Below are 12,358 nucleotides of genomic sequence, written 5' to 3' on the forward strand. Positions count from 1 at the left end.
AGCCCGCGCACTGCAATGAAGAGTAGCCCCCGCTCGCGGCAACTAGAGAAAGCCTGCATGAAGCAACGACGACCCAAAGCAGCCAAAAATAAAAATAAATAAAATAAATAAATTGGACACAGGTTCGAGCCCTGGTCCGGGAAGATCCCACATGCTGCAGAGCAACTAAGCCCATGCGCCACAACTACTGAGCCTGCGCTCTAGAGCCTGTGAGCCACAACTCCTGAAGCCCGCACGCCTAGAGCCCGTGCTCCACAACAAGAGAAGCCACCGCCATGAGAAGCCCGCGCACTGCAATGAAGAGTAACCCCCGCTCGCGGCAACTAGAGAAAGCCTGCATGAAGCAACGAAGACCCAAAGCAGCCAAAAATAAAAATAAATAAAATAAATAAATTTTTAAAAAGTAGTCCCTTTACTAAATTCACCCCAAATTACCCAGTTTGAAGGTACCATCTGTTTGTTTCCTGATGAAACCCTGCCCATATGCTTATAACAACAACTGCAGTCCCAAGAGGCAGACACTCGACAGGTCTTCACAGCCTTCACTACCACTTACTACTATGTGACCATAAGCAACTAATGTCATCTCTTTAAGACTGCTTCTTAACTGGGGAAATGCAGATGATACTAGGACCCACTTCCAAGGTGGCCCGGAGGATGAATACATCCGAGAGGCTTAGCATACAGTGAATGCTCAATTAACAGCAGCTATTTTTAGAAGCAGCTGCACTCCAGCCTGGATCTAGCTCCCATTCCCACAATCCGTGCTATTCACATCGTCAGTCTAACGCTGACATTGCCGTTGTGCCCCTGTGCCTCAGAACACTTCTATAGGGGTTCCTCTGTGAGCTCCTCAAAACTGAATTTCACGCACAACCACCATTTCAGGGTGGCTGTTTCTTCCTTCCTCCCTCCCTGTCCCCAGGAGCCACTGCCCTCTCGGATAAGCTGGCCTCCTAATGGATCTTCCCAACACAAGTAGGACAACCTCAGACTCACTAAAACATTGTCATCACCCCAGAAAGGAAAGGTCCAGAGTCCTCCAGACCCAGATCTCCAGGGGATTCTGCTCAGGTCTCTGTCCTTCCTCCCTTTCTCTCTCTGAACATGTGACCTGAGCCAGCTGATCCCCTTCCATGGTTCTCCTGCCGCCTATGCCGTGGTGAGTCCCAAATCCAAGTCCCTAGGCCTGATCCACATATGCAGCCAGGCGTCTCCACTTCCATGTCCCACAAACGCCTCCGGTACAACATGTCAACACCTCTCATTACTCCCTGCTCTGTCCTCATCTCCTCTTCTCAGCATGAACACCTCACTCCCCCAGCCAGGTTCCCAAGCCTGCAAGCTGGGGCATGACCCCTGATTCATACCCTCCCTCTACACATTCTATCAATTGCCAAGTCATGGAGAATTTATCTTTAAACATCTTTTGAATCAATCTTCTGATGGATTTCACCACCAGGTGAGTTTCACTCTCCTCTGGTGAGCTTCAAACACTTTCTTATCAGCCCCTCTCTTAAACCCTTCTCTACTGTGTTACCAAAGCGAGCTTTCTGAGTTCATATTTTATCACATTGTTGACTACAATTAATAACAGCAACCATTTACTAAGAAACACTGGACACTTCTAAATGCTCTACATATATTAAGCATTCAAACATTCTGACAAGGGCTTCCCTGGGGGTGCAGTGGGTGGGGGTCTGCCTGCCACCGCCTGCCAATGCAGGGGACGTGGGTTCGTGCCCCGGTCCGGGAGGATCCCGCATGCCGTGCAGCGGCTGGGCCCGTGAGAGGTGGCCGCTGGGCCTGCGCGTCCGGAGCCTGTGCTCCACAGCGGGAGAGGCCACAGCAGTGAGAGGCCCCCGCGGAGCGGCTGGGCCCGTGAGCCATGGCCGCTGAGCCTGCGCGTCCGGAGCCTGTGCTCCGCAACGGGAGGGGCCACGACAGTGAGAGGCCCGGGTCCCACAAAAAAAAAAAAAAAAAAAAAGAAAAAAAAAAATCCTGACAATTTTATAACGTAGGCACTATTTTTCTCCTTATTTTAAGATGAGCAAATGGAAATACAGAGAGGTTAAGTAACTCGTTTCAGGTGTGCACAGCTAGTAAGGCAGAGTAGCTAGAACTAGAGTGTCAACCAGCTTCTGGCTTCTGCCCACTGTGTTATTTGCCTCTCTGTTGCTGCTTCAACCCTCTCCCTCTTCTCCCCGTCCTCCGCACCTACCACCACCTCCTCTGCTTTCACTTACAGAGGCTGAGGATGCCCACTGTCTGCCCTGCAAAGGAGAGCCCCAATTTCTGGTCCTGGCATGGAGGGGCTCCATAACCCTGTCCCTAACAACCTTTCTGATGCCCCTGTTACACTTCCCAAGAGAAGAGTGTCCAGCTCCCCCAGCTGTCTGCAGCTTCCTCAACAAGCTGCGTTCTTTCTGCCTTTTCACAGGTAATTCCATCTTAAATGCCCTTCTCCAACCCTCGCCCCCACTTGGTACATGGTGAATTTCTGCTCTTTCTTAGAGATTCAGCATAAGCACTTCTTTCTCCAAGAAGCCCTCCCTGACTTCCCCAGGCCTCCCCAAGTTCATATCTATGTGATAGCACTTGACATTGCTACAACTCCGTTTCAATGTCTGTCTCCAGAGGGGAAGGACTACAGCTCTGTTCATCCTTAGATCTCCAGTGCCCAGCATATACTAGGTTTTTCAAAGCTCGGTGAATAAATAAATAAATGAACAAACGTAAAGGAAATTATAAAGGGCAAACACAAAGGAAACAACGGAGACAGTTGTGGACGATGATTTGAGGTAACATCCATAAAATATATACATACATATTTTTTTAACTACAGAAAGAGTTCTACTTTATAACTGCAGACTATCTCTATTTATCACACTTCCGGATTTTACATGTAAGTTGGAAAACACATGGAATTTTTAACCTGTAAACCATACCTGATTGGACAAATAACGTCACCATATTGGGAAGGGTTTCTTCGTAAAATAACAATCAAATAACTCTTATTCAAAGTTCAACTTTATCCAATCAAATACAAATATCACCCAGCCCTAGAACTACTTTTATAGTTATAAATGCAAATCTTATCTTTCAGAGGACACCCAGAGTCTGACAGGGAAACGTGTGAGAGATAAAAAGTTTAACAGAAATGGAAGTTTAAAAAAGAATGTGTCTGAACAGACATATCTATGTATTGTAATAATAGCCCAATAAAAGTTCATATCCCCTATTGTTCAGGCCTTCCTTTTAGGAAGAAGTGGGGTTCCGGGCTGATGCAAACCAACCCCATACTAATTACTGATTTCCTCTTGAAGAGTCAGATGAAACAAGAGAAAAATTCTCCATGATTCAATGAAAAAATAGTTTCCCTTCATTTTTTTGAAGGTATTTGTTTCCGTTGATAGTAAAATCTCCAAGTAGGTAGCATTCTTTGAAAAGAGGGGCTGCATTTAACTTTATCTGAAAGAGGAAAGTGATACTAAAACTATCAAACTTTGTCAACAAAGTCACTTTCTGGGGACTCCATATTTAGATCGGGTGCTTGGTCCTGCTACAGCTCCCTCCAAAAAAGAATGTTCATCAACTTGACACTGAGCATACGGGTGTTCATTTGGGAACCAAAATTCAGGTGTGTTTCACGTACTATAGTTGCAAAGGCAGTCAATTCAATTTGTACATTTTCTACGATTTTCCAACAGGAGCTGAAATGATGAGAGCTCAATATTCAGTTAACCAGAAAAATACAAGCTCCAGGAGCCCTTCACGAAGCATTCTGATGGCTCAAGCTTTTCCAGAGAGTTTCCCAGTAAACAGTTTATATTTTTCAAAAATGATAAAGGTGTAATTCTATAAAATGTCTTTCTTGGATAATAGCTCATGAACTGAATCCAGGTGGAAAAAGGGTAACTAGTTGGAATGAAAGAGTGAGAGATAAGAAGAAAAATAATTATTGGGTGCTGTGAGCATAGCCATTTTATGGGAGACAGAATCATGGAGCGAGGGTATTCTAGGGGCTTTCACTGTGGATCTCTGCAGTCCCGTGACCACCCCAGGGCCGAACGATTTTATAGCAGAAAGGTGGATATCTCCTTTACCACTGAGGTCCTCTGTCTGAATCATCAGCTAATCCTTGAAGAAGAAGAATAGTGCATTTTATAACAGTAGGAAGGTTTAAAGAGCCTAAGCTCAGATCACTACCCTGGAACGGGGAGCAGATTTCACTTCAACAGAAAACATTGCTAATCAAAACAAAAGTCCACTGCTGACTGGCCTGTTACTGGGACATCTGAGGCAGTTTCAAGCATAAACTTGAAGGTCAGTCTCAATTGAAAAGGTGTCTCTACCATTTTCAGAGAGCTCACATCCTGCGGTAGACGGTCCTCCCACCCCTACGTGCACAAGTGGCTCCGTCTCCTCTGTCCTGGAACCCGAGCCATCTCCGTGACTTGCTTTGCCCCAGAGAGTGCAGCAGAAGTGATGCTATGTGACTTTCAGGCTTCTCCCTTAGGAGGCTTTGCAGCTTCCATGTTTGCCCTTTTGGAAGCCAACCACTATGTGAAGAAGGTTAGGCTAGACTACTGAAGGTTGAGGGACCATGGAGAAAGACAGAGGGCGACCACTCAGAGGGAAACCCAAGCCCCCCCAGCCAACAGCCGGCACCAGGGACCCAGTCATGTGACGGAGGCTATTTTGGATTTTCCAGCCCCAGCTTAGGGGTGCTATCATTACAAAAAAGATTCAAGATTCCCAGCCAGTCTCGGCCATATCAGCCAGCCCCGCTGAGGCCCCTAACATCATAGAGCAGAGAAGTGCTGACCTGCTGATCCCTACCTGAATCTCTGCCCCCCCCCAAAGACCTGAACAAATAAAACAGTGATTAAGTCCACTAAGTCTTGGGGTGGTTTGTTCTACAGAAGAAGGTGATTCATTGGTAAAGCGTGACCAGTTATATCAGGAGCACTTCCCTCATCACATGGAGGGGATGGAGGGAGTATGTGTGATGCCTTGAGCAGGGAAAATTCCTCCTGCAGGTAGGAACTCTCCATCAGAGCGGCCTGTTGTTGTGTTGTCATTTTGTCATTTTCCGAGACAGGCTGAATGCCCCACCAGCAATGGTGTAAAGGGTTATTGTTCTTTACCATGAGATTTTTTTTCTCAAACCCTCTGAGGCCCTTTTCCTCCCCACATATTCAGTGGGTTCTGAGACTGAGGGAACCCGGGCCCGTTCCCCAGCCCTCATGCTGCGTATCTGAGCACCCAATCAGAGTGGAGAGCAGGGTATTTCCTGGGGAGGCCAAGACCCCTTCTCCGGAGGTGCCTCCCACATACCCCACGCTGAGGAGCAAGCCCCAGAAGGTTCTAAAAGGCAGTCTTCCAGGGTGATTCCCTTCCCTGCAACCTTTGAGGGACAAACAAGCCTCTCCTGGCCTCATGGAGACTAAACTGGAGCAGCTGTGTATTCTTTCCAGGGAGGTGTGACTGGGCAAGATGGAGACAGACAGCTGATGTCAGAGAGACCTGGGAAGGAAGACAGATCGCCTGAACCAGCAGCAGCAGTGGGGAAAGAACACAAAGACCCCAAGTCCCCCCAGAGGTAACGGAGGAGTCCTGCGGGAGCCTGGGTCCTGAGTCTTTTCCTGCTCTGCCACCCCCGTGATTCTTTTCTTGTCTCTGTGAGAGAAAACTAGGGCCCTAATTTCCTTAATATCTTTATAACAAAAACTCATCTTGGGGCAATTACCTTTTTTTCTTTTTAAATCGAAACAATCTAAATAATAAAGCGGTGCTTGGGAGGGGCAGTACGTTAGTTACTCCTCATCTCTTTAATCTAGAGCGAGTCACTCTGAATAAAGATGTAGTCTAAGTAAACTCGGTGTTTGCCCTGCAGAGAACTTCCAGACAAATACTCTTAGGTGTCCCGAAGGAGGCGGCTACCCCCAATCGCCTCCCGACCCTGGAAATTCTGGAGCTGCCACCGAAGACACACCGACTTCCTTGTGAAGTCTGTCATTCTTTTTCCCGTGTGCTCCTGATCACGCTAAAATTCCTGCTGTAAGGTTTATTCACAGCAGCCCATGCCTTTTCCCCTTTTCATTTGAGTGAATTCCTATATCCTCAGCGCAATTCTGCCATCTCCCACCTCTACGCGCCAGCACTCAGCCACCAGTTGCAGCGACTCCTAACTGTTACCAAGTCTAAGCTCGCTCTGTTCGCCGCATGACAGGCCAATAAATCAGAGACGAGGTGTTGAGGCAGGGAAGACGACTTCATTCGGAAAGCCTGCAGACCGAGAAGATGGCAGACTAAACTCTCAAAATAACTGTCTTATCAGGGTTTGGATGCCAGTTTCTTTTATAGCACAGAGAGGGGGAGATGAGGAAGTGAAGTAAAAAAGCCATAAGTTTGGGCTTCCCTGGTGGCGCAGTGGTTGAGAGTCCTCCTGCCGATGCAGGGGACACGGGTTCGTGCCCCGGTCCGGGAAGATCCCACATGCCGCGGGGCGGCTGAGCCCGTGAGCCGTGGCCGCTGAGCCTGCGCGTTCGGAGCCTGTGCTCCGCAGCGGGAGAGGCCACAGCAGTGAGAGGCCCGCGTACCGGAAAAAAAAAAAAAAAAAAAAGCCATAAGTTTTGCAAATATCCCCTGGAATGGCCAGTCTCGGGGGAGGGGATGTGTTAATTTCTTCTTTCTTGCAGCCATCCACAGGTGGACAGGGTCCGGATGTTTCCCTGAACAAAGGCACTTTGGTTTAACATTCAGGCGGAGGGGCAGGGTTCCCCAAGGCAGGCCCTTATGTATAGACAGTATCCTTTTAGTGAACAAAAGCGACAGGCAGCAAATGCTAAAGTAAAAGAAACAGATCCAACCCGTAGTCAGATCTGGCTCTTCCCGTTACATATAACTGAAGGACACCCTTCTCCAGGTCACACCTCATCTTAGAGGCTTTTGTTCATACATCCCACCCAGCTTGGACCCCACCACTGCCATGCCCTCCCACCTTCCAAATCCTTTGAGATCTACTCCAAAAAGCATTCATCATATCACTGTTCACTTAGTTTTATTTGGAATTGGGATGCTTTATAAAGAACATTTAGTTAGTCAAGGCAAGTCTTTACCAGCCTTTGCCTAAAAGGATTTAGTTTATAAAACACCTAAGGTATTTCTTTATAATGTAAATTCCACCTTTGTAATGTAAATCCTATTGTGTGACCCCTGACAGCAGAATGAGAGCACTGTTAATTTACTTACTATTTAATTATTCTCCCCTCTCCCCAAAAGCCCCTGGGATGTAAGGATTCCAGCGCCAATAAGAATATCTTCTACTAACATTCCAAAGTGCCTTTGAATCCTGGGAAGGCTAGAAATTGACCTTGAGAATGACAGACAAATTGGGAAACCCCTGAAGTCCACGTGGAATTAGGGTGACAAGCTGTTGCCTCCAGGCAGTCCTGTGCTCTCATTTCTCATTCTTTTGTTCTGTGTAACTGATCACACGTTTGATTACAGAGGTGTACCAGCTTATGCCACAGTCTAAATTTTTCTATTATTCTTAGAAAGAGCAAACCAAAACTAAGTAAATGCCAGTATTTTAGTTTGTGTAATATTGCCTTCAGGGTAAAACAGGAAGTCTAAGTCTGTGACTAAACACAAGACATAGAACAGTATTACTTATAAATCAGGGGCATTCGTTTATTCTTTAAAAATACGTAATGAGTGCCTATTAAAGCCATGGCATGATTTCTACCAAAATAGTTTATTATTATGATCTGTGATTTTTAGTAATGGCTATTATATTTGTTGATAGCAGCTACAAGGTGTACAGAGGCACTGTTCATCTCCCACACAATCCTATTTGTTTAATGAGCCAGCAGAGGCTCCAAGAGGTAACTCCTCCCGACACACACACACACACACACACACACACACACACACACACACACACACACACACACACACGGTAACACAGCCTGGAAGGGCCTGAGTTAGGATTCAAATTGATACATTTTGACCCTGCCATGTTCCCCTGTTAGGTCCTATTGCAAAGAAGAGAGGGGTGGAATTAAAATATCCTCAGTCTAGAAAATACTTTGTAGGATTCATTATTAAAACCACAAACATTTCCCATCTTTGGCTGGCGAGCAACTATCCAGCTCATTAAAGTGATCATTCTTGAACTAGTTTTACCCATAATCGCCGTTCTTCACTTCCCAGTTTACCTCTCGATGCTTTCGTTTTTTTCTCCTCGTTTTTCTTTTTCTTTTGCCCAGTCCTCTTCAGCTTAAAGCTGTGACATAAAGACTCTTGTGCATTTTGTTTGCTGGCCCATGGTCTGGTCTACGGACTGTCTGTGGCTACTTAACTCACGCATTTGAATCTTGTGGACGAGTGTCAAGATTCAGACAGGTGAGCTATTTCTACAGTTTACTTCCTATCCCTCCACACAGTTATTGAGGCTACCTGGGGGCAGGTCCCCTCTAACTTGAGCCTTTATCCTCTGAGGTATTAATTTGGCAAGCAGATGGCAAAGTCACCATTGACTTTTTCTTTTCACTGGCTCGTCATTACATAAGTAACCCATAACAAGGTAGCCCATATGGAGCAAAACATGATCACCCCCAGTCAGAAACGGGAGAGGAGAAACACCACCCAGGGCGCTGCAGTTACTTGAAGCCGCACGTTCTCTTCCAGCCCAGGTGGCGCAACTGCACCGCCGGCCTTTCACTCTGAGCCCTGCGGTTTCCCTCCCAGCCACCCACCCTCGCACCTCTTTTCCTTTATCAACAGCGCTGGTTATCACCACTCACCTTTTAGTTAGTACAAAGGGAAGAAATAAGGAAACAGCTTTTCAGTATCCAGGAGAAAACGATCATATAACCACAAGGGGAAAAAATAGGAATGGGCCAAAGGGTGGATTTCCACAAACTCCCGTCCAAAGGAGATGGATGGGGTCGGGTGATCACGGGGCCCAGTTTGAGAACCCACTTAGAGGACCTGGTATCGAACCCTGCTTCTGGATCTTTTCATGATGGACTTAGAGAGGGGGTCCGGGCGGAGGCTGCGCGGGCCTTTGCGTAAGGCACAACTGTGACCTCTGTGTACCGTGAAAGACGAGGATGGGGGTTGAGCTCAGGGGAGCTGGATGTCAGGAGAATTCAAAATGCGAAGCCAAAGAAAGGGCACCAAGTCATGATTCAGGAATCAGAATAACTGGGCAATCTGACAAAGTCAGAGACCCCGGACCCACAGTCAGCGACCGAGAGGAAGGAGAAAGAAGCCGATGCCCCGGGCATCTCGCAGGCCGCAGTCGGAGGTGAAGCCAGGCCAGGACCCCCCCAGCCCATCTCCTGCCCGTCTCCCCCGCGGGCCGAGTCCGGGGACGCGCGTCCCATCGGTGCCCGAGCGAGTCTCACCGTAGGCGGGACAAGGACTTCGGCCTCCCGCCCGCCCAGGCTCGGGCCACGCCACTCCAGCACCCCGCCCTCCCGGTCCGCCCCGGCCACGTGGAAGCCGCCGACAAACCCCCGGGACCAGAGGGCGGCGAGAACCTCCCCTCCCAGCCGCCGCCGCCGTCGCTCTGCGGTCTCCTCGGTCCCCCTCGAGCCGTTCCGCCCGCTCGTCGCCGGACTAGAAGCAGCGCCCAGGTCCCTGCGCCCGTTCGTGGTCGCCGCCTGCGGCTGCCGGGACCCCCGCCCGGCCGCGGGCACCAAGCCCCCCGGGCCTGCGCCCTAGCTCGGAGCGAGACCGAGAGCCAGGCCACGCAGAGCCGAGGCCGCCGGGGACCTGATCCATCCGGGCCCCGATGGGGCCGCGGGGAGGCGGCGCTATCCCGGAAGGCTTCCCGGAGGCGAGAGTCCGCAGGTTGAAACCCCTACTCCCTCTAGGCGGAGCGTAGTATTTTTATTTCACCCGTCTTTTCCCTTTCATAATGATTATTTTCTGACTAACCGCGTGTAGCACCCCTTTCCTTTCTCATGCCACTTTGGCTGTGACCCTCCCCTCCTCTAGAACAACATGTTTCATGGGGATATAAGTCTTGGGAATCTTCCACATGTAAAACCCGCGGCCAGCCTCACTGGGGGTTATTAGTTTTCTTAGAGTGACATCATGCAGTAAAGGAAGGACCACCCAGCGTGTGTTTCAAAGTGCTGAAGCCTTTTGTTGACCAACAGGCAAGAGGCCAGGAGTGGGAAGGGAGAACCCAAAGGTATTAACTGAAGTCGGAATCATGGAATCTTAGGAGCTGAAAGGGACTTAGGAGTTCCTGACTCTTACCTTCCACCCATTTCCAGGAGCCCCCGGGGAAGGCTTCCCCCAGCGCCCCCTTCAGACCTGTGCTTACACCTGGGAGCTAGAGAATCTATGCAACCTTGACTTTAAAGAGATGAGCCCACCTACACCTGAACAGAAAGGGAAGCTGGACCGCTTAAGATCAGGCTTTCACTGATGAGCCTCCAAAAACGAATCAGATGTTCCATTACATGCCATCAAAAAATTCGAAAGGAAGATATTTTACAAAAGGTTGTCGGATTTCTAAGGTGCTATGAACACTGGGTCCTTTAATTCCCCCTTCAACTAAAAAGCTGAAAGCAGATTTCTTAAAGTGCACTACGTGGGAATCAATAGGTGTTAGATGAATAAAAGGATCCCATGTCACATACGGATTAAACAAATACTGAACTTAAAAAAAAAAATCAAACACTTTACAGTAACACTTCTTAGACAAACTAACATGCTATGTAATTCTTCAATTTCCAAAACGGCACTTGGTTGTAGTAGCCAGTCCCAAGGTGGCCCTCAGAGTTCCTTGCTCCTGTCGTAATGCACCCGGTGTAAGCGACTCAGGCACTGAATCAGGGCCAGTGAGCGTGACCAGGAGAAGACAGTGGGGTGTGACCTCTGAGGCCGGGTCAAAAAAGGCATTTTTAAGTTTCCACTTTGGCCTCTTACATATATCTAATTCGGAATTCAATCTGCTGGTATTTTAATTAGGATTTTTGCATCTAAATCATACTTGTACTTTGCCTTTGCCTTTCTTTTCTTGTACTGTTCTTGTCATGTCTTGGTACCAAGGCTATATTAGTCTCATAAAATTAGCTAGATAATTTCCTTCTCTTTTTTTCCTCTGAAATGGTTTAAAATAGAATAAATGCTCCTTGAAAATTTAGTAAGACCACCCTCCCATCCCACCCCCAGTATAATCAGCTGGCCTGGTGTTTTTTTGAGTGGGTGGAAGAGAATGCCAGGAGAACCTTTTGATTACCAATTTAATTTTTGCCATGGCTATTGGTTTATTCAGAAGTTCTTTGTCTTCTTGGGTCAGTTTTTGACATTCATAATTTTTTTTTAGAAAAGTAAATCTTTTATCAAAGTTTTTTTAGTTCATCAAAGATTTTAATGTTCATGTGTGGTTTTGAAATTTTCCATTAAATCTATATCTGTGTTCTTTTTTTTATTCCTAATATTGATTGTGTGTGTGTATATGTATGCATTTACTCTCTTTTATTGTTTTCCATTTTCTTAGTTTAACCAAAAAAAACTAGCTTCTGATTTGGTTGATACTCACTATTTCTTTCTGCTCCTATTATTTAAAATTTCTTCCTTTTACTCTCTTTATATTTACTTTATTTTTCTGCTAACTAATTAAGTGCTGTATTACTCATTTGTTTTCAAAATTTCTTTAAAACATAAAGTTAAGTCTACAAAATGTGTTTCTAATTCTTTTTGCTGCGTTCAGCTAATTTTGCTGCAATTATGCTGCAATTTCCATTGTGATCTCTTTTTAAATTAATTCAGAAATTATTCAGGAATGCATTGAAGAATTTCCAAAAGTGTATGTACATTATTTATTATTTTATTAGTACTTTTGTTTATTGTTTACTTATTAATTTTGCTATTATTTTATTCTTGAGTTCTCATATAATTACAGTATAGCCAGAGAATGAATGTGGTCTGTTTTCTATACATTTTTAAATTTGTTTAGACCTTATTACCTATTATGTTGTCCATTTTTGAAGATTTTTTGAAAATAATCCATTACATCAAACTTGTTATTTTTATTTTTTATTTCTATACCCTCACACTTTTTTGTATTATGTGACCAATCAGTATCTTATAGAGATGTGTTAAAATCCCCCAATATAATTATAAGTTTGTCTATTTTCTTTATGTAGGTTAATTTTGCCTTCTAGATTTTAAGGCATTTTTTTTTAGGTACATAGGAGTTCATGAGTTCTATATAGTCCTCTTATTACTAAGTTCTTTCCTTCTTTTTCCATGTTTTTGCCATAAATTGTATTTTGTCTGAAATTGATATTGCTATTCTTAGGGTTATTGTTTTTATTATTTGTAT

At 46.0% G+C, this 12,358-nt stretch overlaps 1 protein-coding gene across 1 annotated transcript; it reads left to right on the plus strand.

Annotated features, from left to right (window-relative positions):
* The first annotated feature begins 9,122 nt into the window (after window positions 1-9,122).
* Window positions 9,123-11,188, plus strand: LOC112065120 (proline-rich proteoglycan 2-like). The gene is made up of 3 exons (XM_024124754.1): window positions 9,123-9,319; window positions 9,425-9,867; window positions 10,299-11,188. The coding sequence occupies exons 1-3, from the start codon at window positions 9,123-9,125 to the stop codon at window positions 10,451-10,453; spliced, it is 795 nt and encodes a 264-aa protein (XP_023980522.1). The 3' UTR covers window positions 10,454-11,188.
* The last annotated feature ends 1,170 nt before the right edge of the window (window positions 11,189-12,358 follow it).

Source organism: Physeter macrocephalus, chromosome 2, assembly GCF_002837175.3.
Source record: "Physeter macrocephalus isolate SW-GA chromosome 2, ASM283717v5, whole genome shotgun sequence".
Lineage (NCBI taxonomy): Eukaryota > Metazoa > Chordata > Mammalia > Artiodactyla > Physeteridae > Physeter > Physeter macrocephalus.

Excerpts from the sequence above, each read along its gene's own strand:
- LOC112065120 (XM_024124754.1), top strand. The coding sequence starts at position 9,123 with ATGGGGGTTGAGCTCAGGGGAGCTGGATGTCAGGAGAATTCAAAATGC. Across the intron at positions 9,320-9,424 it reads CTCGCAGGCCGCAGTCGGAG|GCGGGACAAGGACTTCGGCC; the intron begins GTGAAGCCAGGC and ends GTCTCACCGTAG. Across the intron at positions 9,868-10,298 it reads CCGGAGGCGAGAGTCCGCAG|GAGCCCCCGGGGAAGGCTTC; the intron begins GTTGAAACCCCT and ends ACCCATTTCCAG.